Below are 14,932 nucleotides of genomic sequence, written 5' to 3'. Positions count from 1 at the left end.
TATCACAAGGGGCTCCTATCTGGAGCTTACTGGCTGAGGGTGACAGATGCCACCTGGGCAGCCTGGGCTGTGACGGGGGTACCCAGGGCCACAAACCCCTCATGTTGTGCCTCCTGGGCCTCAGCACCAGCTGACGGTGGGCGGCCACTGTTGGCAGCCTGCGGCTCCGGGAAGGCGCTTATACCTACTGTTGGGGTGTCGGTCCTGTCCCCGCACAGAGAAGGAGCACTATCGCGAGTCCTACATCCGCGACACGCTGGACCTGGACCTGGACCTGGATCCGGACCCGGGCGGCAGGGGCTCCCTGGGCAGCGGGGGCAGCAGCCAGCACGTCCCCCGCCGCCTCTCCCTTGGGTCAGCTGACAGCTGCAGCAGCTCCCACACGTCAGGCGTCAGAGAGGCCGGGGAGATGGCGGTGGACGAGCCCCCGGGTGCTGAGGCCCTCCACGTGGAGATGCCACCCTGCGGCTCCAGCTCCATCCGGAGCGGCCACGGCTCAGAGGCTGGCAGCAGAGGCCGGCTGGAGGGGGACGGCCGGGCCCGGGGAGACGGTGAGTGTGCCCCAGCCGGCCCCTGGCAGGGCCACTGCTGTGGGCACCAGGGCAATGAGTACAAACCGTCCCGAGAGAGGCTGCGGTGCGCGTGACCGGGATTTCCCTGCGACTCCTTCACCCTCCACCCCCATGAGGCGGGCCTTGGGGTCAGGGGTCAGACGGGACGGCAGGGCCCTCCGTGGGGTGCAGCGTGATGGGGGTCCTGCAGCCTGCTCTGCAGCTGGGCACAAGAGGCTCCTCGGGGCCCCTCGTTCATCATCTGGCCATCAGGGAATGTCACCCAGATTTTCCTGCAGCCACACGGATCAGTGAAATCACAAGATGAGAGGCCCCCAGGAGTTGTAGGACCCAGTGTCCATTCAGCTCAGCCCTCAGGGGTGTTTCTGCGGCGGTCTGGGCCTGTGGGGCCCTGGAGCGCCTTCCCCGGCACCTCAGGAAGGTCCCACTGGCTCTGCTGTTCCCTCGGCTGCGAGGGGCATTCGTGGGGACCAGCTGCAGGTCCCAGCCACTAGGGCCACCCAGGGCTACCCAGGGTCACCCAGGGTCACCTCAGGACACCAGGGCCAGCCAGGGGCAGGTGGTAAAGGACCACGTGGCTTCCGTCTATGTTTCTGTCCAAGCTCGTGGTCTGCAATCCAACGTGAACGATAATAATGATACGGAGCTTGCCCAGTAAGAGTGCGCTGTGACTGGACATCAGAGCGTTTGGTCAACCAAAGCAGCCTGGTGCCAGTGAGGAAGGATGGGGCGGTGCCAGCCCACGGGATGGGGGTGGGGAGGGCCCGGACCCTTGCAAGGCTTACGGCAGAGGGAGCCTGCAGGGCTAGTCCCATGGGGGCCCCGAGGGCGGGCGTCCTGTGCTGGGGCTGGGGCTTCGGTGGGCGAGGAGGAGCCAGGTGGTCCAGAGCGTGGCCCGCATGCTCAAGGAGGCTCAGACACGTCAGTGGGGAGCACGGGTGACCAGGGTGTGACCGCCGCCGACCTTCCCACCACCACGCTGCAGGTCAAGGGCCCTGGAGGGGGGGGTGCATGGAGGCCCAGTCCCAAGTCAGAGTGAGGGTCCCCAGGGGAGAAGCTGGGCAGCGGGGGCTCATCCCGGCTCTGCTCACGCCTCCTCCTGTCTCACAGCCTCTGGCCCGGAGCCCTCGGCAGTCGTGCAGGTCCCACTGATCAGGATGAGGGGCAGGTGTGCGGAGGCCCTGTACCAGGTATGTTACTGTGGCAGCCCCAGGCCAGGCAGCCCGAGGCCGGCTCCGGCACCTGCTCTCCTGGCCCGTCCAGGCCCACCGGAGGTCCCCGGGTGGAGACCCCTGGACCTGTAGTCAGGCCGTGGGGGAGCTTCCGGGGAACAAGGCAGGCAGGGGCTGGCCCCCTGGGGTCTCCACCTTCCTGGTTGAGTGCTCAGTGGGTGGCAGAGTCCACCCCCCCACCCCGGGTAGTGAGCACTCCAGGGGCTGCTCCAGGCCCCCCTGGGGCAGAGGAGAGACCGACCCCAATGGTTTGGGCTGAGGGTTCCTCACCTTGCTTGGAGCAGACCTGGGGGTGGTGCCCTGGACAGACAGAACATAAGGCTGTGATGTGACTTCCCAGGGATAGAGAGAGAAGCCGGTGCCCTGGGCAGGGTCGGCGCCCTGTGCAGCTGGGGGTCCTTGGGCAGAGACAGTGGATAGGACATGCCCCCCAAAGGGCGATGAGACAGCCTGCATCACCAGTGCGCTCAGCCCCTCTGCAGTGGTGAGCTCGCCCTGTGGGGTGCGAAGTGGCTGCAGTAGTTCGGTGTGGTGGGTGCGAGCTGGACCCCCACCTGGACAGGACCCCCCGCCCCAGGCGGCCGCCTCGGAGCCCGGGCAATGGACAGGCTTCCGCACACAGGAGATAGAGGCAGGAGGCTCTCCTTGACTTCGAGGATGCTTCCAGGTCTTACCCCTAAAATCATTCAAATAGTAACCAAGTCTGACAGGGGTGGGCTCTGTGTAGGGGCCCCGGGGGGACCCAGGACGGGGAGGAGAGGGAGGAGCCGGTGCAGAAGGAGCCGCTCCCTGCCTGAGCCATCCTGGCCCGTGCCCCTCTCCTGCCCACAGAGCTTGCACCCGTGGCGGGCACTCGGGACAGGAGAAGGCTGGCTGTGCAGACAGTGGGCCCAGCAAGGCGCAGTGAGGGATCTGGGGGCGGGGACAGAGGGGGTGTGGGTGCAGGGAGGACAGACTTGGAGCCGTGGCCAAAGATGAGGAGGCAGGGCGGGAAGCAGAACGCACTCGCACTGTCCCCCTACAGATGCCAGAGGCAGAGCCACCCCACCACAGCCTGGACCGCGCACCGCCGGGAACCTGCAGGTCCACCAACAGCCTCTACCTGGTCCTGTGCAGGGAAGACCAGCTCCTGGAGGAGTTTGTGGTGTAGACGCCTAGAGATGGGGCTCTGCGCCCTTGGGGCTCACCCACGCTGCACAGTTTGTCCACGTGGCACAGCTGCATCCACGAGGCATGGCTTGTCCAATCGGGGCTCCGTCTACACACATGGCTCGTCCATGTGGCAAGTCCTGTCCACGTGGGGCTCTGTCTACACAGCACAGCTGCATCTGCACAGTGGGCTTGGCCCACACCTCCTCCCACCTCAGGACAGTCTCTGGCCCTCACCCCCTCCTGCGCTGGAGGCTCCGGCCACGCCCTGGTTGACTGAGGCCCTCCCCTCGCCCCCTGCCCCCCCTCCTGTATGATCACCTGTCAGTGGTGTGGAGCAGGCCCTGACGTCAGGCCTGGAGGGGACCTGGAGGGTTCCACTCTCGTGCCAGCCATGATGGGTCCAAGCTCCATCCATCTGTGTGACCAAGAGGCAGAAGTCAGGGTCTGACCATGCGGTCTCCAGGCGAGTGGGGGCTGGCCTCAGGTAGCCCTTCCCCATCTATTCTGGGAAGGAGGATGTGGTAGCTGTGCCCACACGGTGGCGAGACCCCGCAGGTTCCCTCTGCACTGACCCCTGATGGAGGCCAGACCACGCGCACAGCCCTGTGGGAGTCTTTGACCCAAGGCCACAGTCACCTGTCATTGCACTGGCCACAGGCCTCCGCTAGCCCAGTGTTTGCAATCCCTCTGTGTGGTGTGGTCCCGGCTGCCACCCCAGGCCTGGCTGGTGGATGACCCCTGTCCACCACCCACATGACACGGACATCCCGGGAGGCACCATGCCCGAAGCTGCAGGGTCACCTGGACACCTGGTCCCTGCGGAGCTCACAAAGCCAGACAGGCAGCTGGTCAACCAGCAAAGCCATCATCTCGATTCTGAATCCTCCTCCCTCGGCCCCAAGACAGAGCCCCGTGTCCTGGTCCTCTCCCATCACAGGTCACACGGCAGCGGTGATCTGCCCACAGGGGCGGCCAGGGCTCCTGCCCTGGGACAGTGCTGGGCACCCTCTAGGGGTCCGAGACTGCAGGTGAGATGGGGCGGAGCGGGGACCAGCCCCCCGCCACCCTCTGCACCCGACCCACGCTCCAGGGCTGGGGTTGGGAGAGTGTTCCCAGCTTCGCCATGACGCTGGCAGGTTCACAGCTCCTGCGGCAGTGATTCCTGGGAAAGTGTGCTTTTGAGGGACAGCTGACCTTCTCTGTGCCGTGGGTGCATCGAGAGCCCGTGAGCAAGCAGCACGGGACGGCAGGTGCAGGGCCGCAGCCGCAGCCCCAGCATGGGTTGGCCCACGTGGGGGGGAGGCACGAGGCACGGTGACAGCCACCCCACGCTGGGAGGATTTGCATAGTTGTGCCTTCCTTTCAAAGGCAGGCTGGCTTCCCTGAGGCTGAGCCCCGCTTGCAGGTGGCCTCCACCTGTGGAGGGACTGCACACCCCGCCCCGGGAGGAAAAGCAGGGCCTGTCTTACCTGCCTCCTGGCCCCAGGTGGGCCCTGCAACCCTTCCGGAAGCCCTGAGAGCAGGGATGCGAGACGGTTAATAACAAGCCCCGAGCCAGAGGCTCCTAGTGGGGCTCAGGGTGCGGGTCAGCTCGTTTGACCTGGGGCCCCTCTGGGCTGCCCCCACCCAAGATCCGCACCCGCACACCTGCTGTCCCCTTGACCTGGAGGGACCGGCCCCTGCCTGTCTGGAGGCCCCGAGCGCTCAGCGGGCGATGGTGAGCCCACTGCCACACAGCCCTGCGCCCGTGACGCCTCCCCGTCTCTGGTGCTCGTGCTGGGGCGGCCGCAGCGGCATGGGAGCTCAGACGGAGGGTGGAGCTGGAGCCCATGTGTGAGCGCACGTGCATGCACATGGCTGGGCGGGTGGGTGCGTGCACACTTGCACGGTGAGGTTGATGCCCCCCACGCTGGGCTTTTGATCCTTTCTGTGAAAGGTGATCTTGTGTGTGTGCACAGCGGGCACGTGTAATAAAGGACTGAACCCATGCCTTCACACGCACGTGCACCGGCCTGCACTGGGGCGGCCACGTCACACTGGTAGAGGACCAAGCTGGGAACATTCGCCGCCGCCGGGGGCTGCTCCGGTGAACATGCGCTGTGTCCGAGCACTCCCCGGACAGGGACCACGGGGACCTCTCCTGCCCCGGGGCGCTCAGAGTTACCAAATTTGTGCCTCGGCGAGAAGCAAGGCTGCTCTGGCCTCCTTCATCTGCAGCCTGAATGGGGATGGGCCAGGGGGTTGCCAGGGGTCGCTGTGGTCACCTAGTCCCCCTCACCAGACACGCGTCAAGTGTCCACCCTGGGCAGGTGCCAGCAGAGTGGGGTGCCTGCCAGGGGCTGGGGTGGCGGGCGGCCTCCCGGGCTGCCCGTCTGGCCCCTGTGTAGGAAGCACCCAGGCCCCAGGCCCCGGAGGTCACCCAGCCTGGTGGCCCCAAGAGCAAGTAGCTGAGGGAGGGGCCCCCGAGCAGGATGGCTTGAGGTTGGGGCTGCAGCTTTCCCAGGAGTCTCCAAAATCACACCAGGACCAGTCCCCAGAGCAACAAAGGGGTTGAATCTGCTCTGAGCTGTGTCTATGGGGATCATTTTCCTTCAAAGAAGCGAGGGCACAGGAGCTCAGCCCCCAGACTGGTTTGCCACGCCCGAGGAGCCCGGTGCCAGCCAGCTGGGGGTGCCGGGCCCTGCACACGCCAAGGCGCCAAGGCTCAGGGATGCGGTGAGGGGCAGGGCTTGGAGGAAGGCCCTGGGGGTCGCTGCATCTGTCCCCGGCTGCCACCAGAGGGCGCCGGAGATCTGCCGCAGGAGGGTGCCCCCCCACCCCCACCCCCCACTGCTGCCCCGGCGCCCCAGGCCCCAGGCCCGGCTGTCGCACCTGCACCTGCGGGAGGCAGGCCTGGGCACATCGGGGCCATGTGGCTTCTGACCAGCTACTCTGGGTACAAGCCGGGCTCGTCCAGGCTCCGTCTCCCATCACCCTGACCCCAGCCATCTGCGACTTGAGGGTGGCCAGGCCGGAGGAGGAGGGAGGCCAGGACCAGTGCCCTGTGTCCTTGGCAGATGGGCCGCAGGGACCGTTGGCTGACCCCGAGAAACCACTAGAGCCCGGCAGGGGCGCCTATTTCTGTCCTTCCTCCAGGCCTCATACAGATGAGGAAAACGATGCCAAGTGTCTGTTGTCCACTGGGTCATCTGGCTGCTGGGGTGAGCGGGGAGCACAATTAGAGGCCACGAGGGGGCCGGGGCAGTGGTCTCCAGCCCTCCCCGGTCCTGCCCACCCGGAAAGAGCGGAGGCAGGAGGGGCTGGAGAGCCAAGTCAGAAGCACCAGCTTCTCCTTTCGGGTAAGATTAGGGTTTCGTCTTTCAGGCAAAACAGGTATCTTCCCAGAAAACGGGCTGGATGGTTTGTGAGAAGAGGCAGGTCAGGGCTGGTGCGCCCAAGACCATGGGTGACCCCTGTGAGGAGGGGCATGTGGCCCCCAGGGGTGCAGCGGGCAGGGCCACAGAGCAAAGCCCCACACGCCTCCCTGCGCTACTGCCATCGGGGCTGGGAAGGATGCCACCGGAGGTCAGAGGTCAGGTTAGCAGGTCTACATTCACAGAAATCCTCGAGGGCTTGTTCGATGTGGATCCTGGGCCCACCCCCCCAACACCACCCCCCACCCCCGCCCGGCCTTGTGACCCTGCCTACCCTGGGGTGAAGCACGGGCGGGAGCCCTGCTGTGGCACTTTGGGCGGGCTGCTCAGTGCACGGGGCCTGTCACCCTCGGGGGGACCCACAGCCCGTTGCCATCATGCACCCAGGGGAACTCTGCCCTGTGGCCCCGGGGTCGCCTAGCCCAACCTCCTCCAGAGGAGACGACCCCGTCCGTGGCCGACCGGCCCAGAGCCGAGGAGCAGCGCAGGTGGACTGAGGACCGTCTGGGGGACCGGGGGCTCCCAGGAGTCCGGCCTTCGCAGGTCTACCCAGCACCAGGGGAACCATAAGCCCCGTCACTGTTAGGCCTGGGGCCCCATCAGCTCATGGCTGCCAGGTTTTCTAAAATGTACAAAATGAAGAAGATCTTAACCCTAAGTGACTAGGACCCACGGACTCCCCAGTAAGGACTGGTTCCATCGCCCCTCATGGAAGGGCCGTGGATGGATCCGGAACCTCTGGGAGCCCCCGCTGGGACCCAGCCAGGGGGAAGCAGTCGGAGGTGTGTAGGTCAGGTTTGGTGTCTGTGGGGTTCATGGGTAACTGTCTCCCTTGGGCAGGGACAGCAGGGGCCTTCAGGGTCTGGGGACAGCGGGCGCAGGCCTGTGGCCCCCCAACCCCTCCAGCCCCCTCCAACCCTCCCAGCCCCCCAGCCCCCAGTCCTCTCCTTCCCCGATCACCCTCACAGGGACCCCAACCACCTCCGCATGGGAAGGCAGCGGGCTCCTTCCACCAAGCTGACCCACTGGGGTCTCTCAAGAGCCTCTGGGAAACGTGGGTGGCATCTTGGGGTCTCGGGCTTATGCTCTTTGCCACATCCTAGCAGTTCTGACTGGATGCTTTTCTACGTCATCGAAGGACTTTGCTCACAGCTAATAGCACCGGGTTTCCCGCAGGGGGCCCCCAGCAGTGCAGGTTCTGGCCTCAGAGCCCGGCCTTTTCCTCACCCAGCGGCTGGGGGTTCCCAGACACGGGGTGCCACAGACTGCCCCCCCACGCGCTGACTCCCCTCCCTGCCCACAGACATGGCTCAGGGCCCCAGGCTCAGGCCTCCCCCGCCCAAACTGAAATATGCACCGAGGGGGGACGTGACTTCCCCCCACATGGGCCCCCGTGTGCAGACTCCCTTGGGGTGGGGTGGGGGCACCAAGCCCGGGGAGAGAGCTGCCCGGTGAGCAAGGCCCAGGGATTGGGGGCACAAGCCCCGAGGGCGTGGGGGTCCCTGTGTGTGGATCCATGCTTGGAGTGTGGCTGGGGAGGGTCAGGCTGCTCCATCCCCAGGGCAGGAGGGCAGGGGGATGTGGGGGTACAGGGGGAGCTGCCCAGCCTGGGACTACAGAGGCGGGGCTGGGAGGCCAATTCCCCGCAGTGGCAACAGGTGACCCGAGGCAGCAACCTGCCTGGGCCCCTGAGGACGCACGGGCTGCCTCCCCTCGGCCCTCCCGTACCAGATGTGTCGGGGGGACAGTGGTGCCGGGGCCCTGGCCTGTGGAACAGGGTCTCTTCCGCACACCCGCCGTGAGCCCTGTGTCTGCAGACGTGTCCATGTGGGGGGGCAGGGTGCGGGGGAGGGCAGGCTGGGGCAGGTCCGTTCCTGCCCTGGCTCTGTCGGGGTGACCCCACGTCCCCCAGGCACTCTCCCTCCTATGCACCGGGCCCTCCCCTCTGGGACAAAGGCCCTGAGGGGTGACTGGGTGATGGGGACAGAGGCAGGCTGTGTGCGGGGGCAGGGGGAGGCTGCAAGCCCCGGGGCCGCCCTCTGGCACCCCCACAGGGACACCCACCGGAGGCCAGGCTCCGTTGCCGCTTCCTCCACAGATGAAGTGTTTTCTGCGTCTGCCAAACACGCCAGTCGAGGCTGGAGGCTCACGTGGTTATCCTGCCAACTCGGAACAGCGGCCGAGGCTGCGCGCTGGCACCCTGCACCCTGAGGCCTGGGCGCTCCCACGGCCACGGCCACGTGCTCACAGAGGCCCTGAGTGCGAATCCGGACGGCGAGCCTGCCCCCGATGCGCCAGCCCCGCTGTCAGGGTTCGCGCCACGAGGCTCACACAGGGAGGCCTGTCACTGCCTCCACTTGGAGAGGCCAGCGCCCGGCTCGAGGGCCCATCCTGAGGCAGCACAGGTCGCCGGGCTGCAGGGAGGATGCTGGGGCGGAGGTGGCCACACGCAGGGCAGAAAGGCCTCTCTCGGGCAGCGGGCCACACCTGCCACAGCGGCTGGCCTCCTGCCGCGCCCGCGAGTGGCTGGCGACCCGCTTCGCCTCTCTCCAGGGCCCGGTGCGGTCCCTGCCCAGCACACCTGGGATGGAGGGACCCGCCCTGGGGCCGCCCTTGCAGACATTGGGATCTGCTTGAGCCACAGGGTGTCTCGGAGCTGGTGGGTGCCGGGTGCCCCAGGGATCCTGCGGTGACGGGACCCCCCTACCCGCCTCTAACACCCCACAGGCCCTTGCAGGCAAAGACTGCCCGGCTCTGCTTCCCTCGAGGTCTCGGGGGACCGTTTCTGTGACCATCACCCCACTCTGCAGGTGGGGCGTCTCCCACGTCAGGATCCCCACACGGACTTGTCCTGAGTCAGGATCGAACACCGCGTCCCCGTCACACTCATGGGGCTGCACACACACTCGTGGCTGTCTGTCCTCGAGGAGCCAGTACATCTGCCCCCTCCCGGTCACCGCCAGGCCCCGCCGTCTGTGGAGCCTGCCCCCCGCGGGGTGGGCAACCCGGTCAGCTCGGCACGGGCCCCGTTGGCAGGCTGCCTGGGCGTCCAGCCCCGTCCCTGCCACACGAGCCCACGGCCGGGTGGACACTGGGCTCCCGGCAGGTGTGGGAAGGAACGGAAAGGCCAGCGAGTAGCCGAGGCCCTGGACGTGCTGCCCGCCCCCGCGCTGGGGAGACCGAGGCAGGCGTGGGTCCATGCACCTCCCTCTTCACGGCACCGCACCTCATCCCTGGAGCGGGCTTGCGGGCTTTGTGCTAATTATGAGAAAATACATTATGACATTATGTTCAGTCTCTCGTAAGACAGGCTGAGGTCTGAACAGAGCTTCCCCACACTTGGGCCACTTGGGCCGCGGAAACACGGACCGGGACCTGCGTCTGAGCGTCACCTCCGAGCCGCGCGGCCGGCACACAGCCAGGGCTCGGTGGCCCGTGGCCCGCAGGTTCAGGGGCTTGGTGGCCTGTGATGCCCCGGCTGGGGCCCGTCACCGAACGGCTCCAACCAGACGACCGCGACACTCGGGCTTCTCAGCGGGCGGCCCATGGTCAAGGAGGGTGTTCGCCGTACGTCCAAGTTCCCGGGGCCCCTGGGTCCCACGCCCCCCATGGCCCCACCATGTGTCACGCGTCACGACCAGCTCTGGGACGTCGGCCCGGGACGGCGGGTCATGATGAGGAGGAATCATGACCAAGAACATCTGCTCTTCGGGGTATGTGTGCACACTCGGCATCTTGCAGGCGGGAACCGGGCCTAACGGGCTAAGGAATCTGTCGGGTCACCGGCCGCCAGGAGAGCCCCAGGCTGTGGTTCCGGAATGTGGGCGCCGACCCCAGAGCCTCGTCTGGTCTTCTCACCTCCTCACCTCCCCTGCCGGCCGCACACAGCGCAGCTCCTCTGCTCAGCCAAGAGCGCCCACCCCGGGGGCGTCAGCCCCCAAGTCCCCGTCCCCCAGGGGCTCCTCGGCCACGCCTGCTTCTCCCGAGGAGTCTCCTGCTCCTGGGTGGCGGGTCAGCGCGTCACTGTTTCCTTGGAAGACAACAGGTTTATGAAGTTGAACATAAATGAGCTTATCGCAGGGCACCTACGTGGTCAAGCAACGACAGGGCGCGGAGCCCGTTAGCACATGCGACCCGACCACCATCCTCCTTCACCTGGGTTTTCGGGGGGCCGGACTGCCTCCACTCGCTTGGCCTCGCTGTACTTGCTTTGCCCGGGCCCCAAACCCCAGACACCGCAGCGTTTCTGCCACATGCTTCCGGCAGGGGGATACGCACAGCATCACCAGGAGCTTTGCGTCACCTCCTTTGAAATAAGAAGCAACCGCAGGTGAAGAGAATCCCAAGAAAAACCCCGCATCGCTAAGCTGCTGTGGAGCCCGCGGGGAGTCGGGGCGCCGGTGGCCGGGGTGAGGGCCTGGGTGCGGGCCACAGTGGGGCGGAGCCTGTCCCGGTGGTGCGGGCGGGGCCCTGCCCTGCAGGGTGGGGGAGAGCCCCCGGGCCCCAGCCGCTGCCTATAGGACCACAGGGAGGCCCAAGCGGCGTGGAGGGGAGAGAGACGGAGAGCTGAGGAGGGACGGGAAGGCCAGCAGCGCCGGCATGAAGGTCACGGCAGGGGCCCGGCCACGCTCCGCAGGGCCTGAGGCGCCAGAGCCCTCGTAGCAGCAGAGGGATAAGGTGAGCCCTGGACCAGCCCCGCCTCATCCTGTGCAAAGTCTGTCTGCAGTGAGGAAGAGGAGATGCCACGTAGAAAGCCCTAGAACATTCCACCCGTGGCTGTCCTCAGGACGGGCTGCAGCCTAATCCCCCCATCCTGTCCCCGTGGGCAACTCAGCCTGGGTTTCTGGCACCTGCAAACGGCGTGTGGCACGAGCAAGAGGACAGGGCCTAGGGAGCCCAGCACGCCGCCATGTGCCCACGTGGGCTCGGCAGCGTCCCCCCAGCCCAGACACCCATGACGTGCCCAACAGGGTGGGACACAGGACATGGAGGCTGCCCTGCCGGGAGCCGAGGACCAACCTGGAGGGCTCGCCAGGCCGCTGCAAACAAGCCAGCCTGGTGCAGGGTAACAGGAGAAAACACGCTGGACACACTGTGGGAGGGACCACAGTGACCTGGGGAGCCAGGAGGTCCCCAGGGAGGTATGGCCAGGAGGAGCGAGCCCCCCACGGGAGTGAGTGCGCCCCGGGGCAGGGGACAGCGGGCGTGACACGAACTGGGGGTCCTGTGGTCTGGGGCCTCCCAGGGGTGGGGGGCTCACGTTACCCAGAACGTCCTGGAGAAAGTGGGTGAGCTGGCTGTTGCGGTACGGGATGTGGCCTCTGCGCTCCGACAGGGCCCCCAGGACATCCGCGAGGGCCGCCAGGCTCCGGTTTATGAACGAAGTCTCCCTGAGGGCCGATCCTGTCACGCCGGACACACCTAGGAACGCGCGAAAACCCAGCCACATGGTGAGGATGTGCAATGAATATTCTGGCTACATCAAGGAATGAACCAGGAAAAGCAAAACTGGTGCTCCTCAGGAGAGGAGCACGGGATGGGGAGACCCTCCATCCCATCAGCGTCCTCCTCCCACACCCTGCATGGCCTCGCCTGGGGACGGGCTGGCCCGCAGCCGAGCCATGGAGAAGGGCACCACATTGGGATGCACGCGTCTGGTGGCCGTGGGGAGACAGCTGCCCCCGAGGAGGAGCAGGTGCAAGACGACTGGACCCTGGGCAGCTGGCTCACGCACCCCCACATCCCCACGCACCCCAGAGAGAGCCCCTGCTCTGGGCTCACCTGCGCACTCGCTACCCGCCAGGTCCACGAGCTGCAGCTTGGCATGCACCTGCTCCTTGAGCTGCTGGGCCCCCGGGGACCCGGCCGGGGCTCTGCCGCAGGAGGCGCCCCCCCTGCTCCCTGAGGCCGGCCGCCCCTCCAGCGGTGGTCGCTCTGCCTGCTGGTCAGCTGCAAGGGAATGACGTCCCGGGAATGACGTCCAGGATGCCTCCCTCAGCTTCCCACGGCTGAAGGACCGGCCCTCACCCCAAGGGCCCACGCACCAGAGGGTGCTTGCTCTGACCCACAGACCCACAGCCAGGGCAGGGCCGCCCGCAGGAGGGGGACGGGCGGAGGGCAGCACACTGCCCTCGAAGGTGAGGTTGATGCCCACTTGGTCCCCAGGACGCTGAAGGATGTTCCCAGACACGTTCAGTAATGACGGGAACCTGACGGGCCCTTACGGAGGTCATTCCACAGTGTGTTTCTGAGCCCCCGAGCCCCCCAAGGAAACCCTGACAGAAAGCTTCTTCATCCCGCGTGTGCATCAATGTCATCGTGCATTCTTCCCAAACAGACTTCTTAAGGAGATTATTTTAAACCTAAACGGTATATACTCATTGTGGAAAGCATAAAAATTTACCAAAATAAAAAGAACATAGAAACCGCTCTGGTCTCACTGCCTTCCCACGTGTGACCGTGGGCTCCCTGAACTGCTCGTGTGCACGTGTCCATGAGGGGCCCAGCTCTCCCTGCAGGCGCCCTGGCCTGGGGCGAGTCGGGCTGAGTTCGGGGGCAGGGGGGGTGGGTGCGGTCAGTAATCTCTGGATGGTCGTGCCTCCCCATTGATGGCCACAGGGTTGGGAGGGCGCCCTCCACGCTGGCCTGCAACCCGAGTGAGGTGTGGCCTCTCCAGTGGCAGCCCACCAGGACCAGGCGTTGGTTCCTCTGTGTGAAGGGGGGCCCTGGACCCTCCGCCCTCCGCCAGTGGGCTCTGGCACCGGAGCCTGCAGAAATTGGGGTCCTCGGGCCCATCATCCCTCCCCCCGCCCCTCGGGGGCCTGCTGGCTGGGCGGCGCCCCCATGCTTCTCAAGCCATGCAGGTGACCCCGTGTGCACTGGCCCAGTCGTCACTGACCAGGACGCACAGACCTTGCCACACGTCCTTACTTTTCTTAAATACCTGGCACCATTTTATATGCTGCCCGGTGACTTTGCAAACCCAAACCACACTCACTGTGCCCCTCGTGGCGCAGGCATCATATTCCCAGGTACGAAGATGCCCGGCCTCCCCGTGTTAACAAAGCCTTCCCCTCCCTCTCAGAAATCCCCTCCCACCACAGCCCGGCTCCGGATCCCCCAGAGGCGGGTTTGCAGTTCCCACCCTCGGCCTCGGCGTGGCCACTTACCGGGGCTGCCGCCGGCAGCGGGACCCCTGGTGAGAGTGGCCGTTATTATCAGGTGGGATCTAGAGGAACGGGCGTGCACGAGGGTGGCCAGCTCCGCCCTGAGCCGCAGGCTTCCGGCAGCGAGCGCCACGAAGTCCTCCGCGCTGTGGACGGGCCTGCAGGAGAGCGCGCGGGATGGGGAGCTCGGCCACGGCGCGGCGACGGACGCCCTCCTCCCTCCACGTGCACCAGGGCCCCCACTGTAAGAAAGCAGACTGAAGCACATATAAGACAAAACAAAACATAATAACATCAAACGCCTTCCTTGCTTTGAGGCCTAAACGACCGACGTATCACGAATTGCTTAATCTAGAATAATCAAGGGTCTCAGATCTTTTTACCACCCAGCCTTCTGTTGCGTGTCCCCATGGACCCCAATAAAACCCTTCTCCCTACTTCAGTTGGTGAGGGATGGCAGCTAGTCAGACCTTGCCTTTGGCAGGACCTACTTTGTTCCGTGTCTTATTGGTCAAAAGCTGAAAGTTCTGGTTGCCTCGTGCAGACTCATGGCTCGATGCATCATCCCCCCATAGTATTTTTCCAGATGCGAGAAACAGCTGCAGCCCCTCCCCCTTGCTGCCTCCTCCCCAGCACAGGCTCACTGCCCTCCTCCTGGTCAACACGGGGAGACGGCTCCCTGCCGCCCGTGAGCTCACCGGATACACGGCCGCGGGTCCAGGGAGCATGCAGCTGTGAGGAGCCTACCTGTCTAATCAACATGAGGGGACTTCTTGCTTTATCACAGGACAAATAATTACCGTCTTCTATAAAATATTGAGACGTGCAGGTGGCACCGAGGACGTCCATACTTAACGCAGGGGCCGCGGGCAAGTCCACGTCTCCAGGCTTGCCCCCTGGTCTCGAATACAGGGAGAGCACCTGTGCCATGCATTTTCCATCAAGATATTTTAAAAGGTTGATTTGTTCATCTGTTTTAAGTGTGATTTTAAAAAGATAATTTCTCCAGCAAATTGAAAAATACACAGCACGTCTTAAGCAGGAGAACAGGGCGAGCCACCTCAGAGACAAACATGCAGATCCTGTGATGCAGCTGGGGTCCCGGGAAGGTGCTGGGGTTGGGGGGGATACTCACTCTCGGGTCAGCAGAGGGACCTCCCGCCTTGCATCCTTGGTTGTCAGTGCCTCACGCCTGCACCCAGACGCCGCCATGCCACGTGCCTTGGCCAGAAGGTCAAAAATGTTGTTATTATAGACTTCTACTATGGACAGGTCAACCTGCAGGCGCCTCGACGGGTTTTCTGCAATGAGCCTGGTGGGGAACAGAGGGGGGCAGGACACGAGGGACTCAGCTGTGGTGGGCGCTTGGCTAGCCCCGGGAGGAAGCTGTAAGACAA

General features: G+C 65.3%; 2 protein-coding genes and 1 long non-coding RNA gene across 13 annotated transcripts in view; 2 read left to right on the top strand and 1 right to left on the bottom strand.

The window, feature by feature from the left end:
* Positions 1-4,953, top strand: part of FRMD1 (FERM domain containing 1) — a 33,338-nt gene extending 28,385 nt beyond the window's left edge. For all 9 annotated transcript variants that reach the window (XM_049114568.1, XM_049114581.1, XM_049114578.1 and 6 more), the window contains 3 exons: positions 219-551; positions 1,683-1,762; positions 2,829-4,953. In XM_049114568.1, coding sequence (XP_048970525.1) covers positions 219-551; positions 1,683-1,762; positions 2,829-2,954 — 539 coding nt within the window. In that variant the 3' untranslated portion in view covers positions 2,955-4,953. The remainder of the gene's footprint in view (positions 1-218; positions 552-1,682; positions 1,763-2,828) is intronic.
* An 827-nt stretch (positions 4,954-5,780) lies between these two features.
* Positions 5,781-12,798, top strand: LOC112644444 (uncharacterized). Its single transcript, XR_004813386.2, has 2 exons — positions 5,781-11,046; positions 11,340-12,798. It is a non-coding gene; the product is annotated as an uncharacterized LOC112644444 (long non-coding RNA).
* Positions 9,724-14,932, bottom strand: part of KIF25 (kinesin family member 25) — a 50,786-nt gene continuing 45,577 nt past the window's right edge. For all 3 annotated transcript variants that reach the window (XM_025422774.3, XM_025422776.3, XM_025422775.3), the window contains 5 exons: positions 14,671-14,847; positions 13,539-13,693; positions 12,151-12,318; positions 11,635-11,790; positions 9,724-10,675 (listed from right to left, as the gene is read on the bottom strand). In XM_025422774.3, coding sequence (XP_025278559.3) covers positions 10,521-10,675; positions 11,635-11,790; positions 12,151-12,318; positions 13,539-13,693; positions 14,671-14,847 — 811 coding nt within the window. In that variant the 3' untranslated portion in view covers positions 9,724-10,520. The remainder of the gene's footprint in view (positions 10,676-11,634; positions 11,791-12,150; positions 12,319-13,538; positions 13,694-14,670; positions 14,848-14,932) is intronic.

This window comes from Canis lupus, chromosome 1, assembly GCF_003254725.2.
Source record: "Canis lupus dingo isolate Sandy chromosome 1, ASM325472v2, whole genome shotgun sequence".
NCBI lineage: Eukaryota > Metazoa > Chordata > Mammalia > Carnivora > Canidae > Canis > Canis lupus.
Note: the sequence above shows the minus strand (reverse complement) of the source record. Positions and strands in the feature narration are given on the sequence as shown.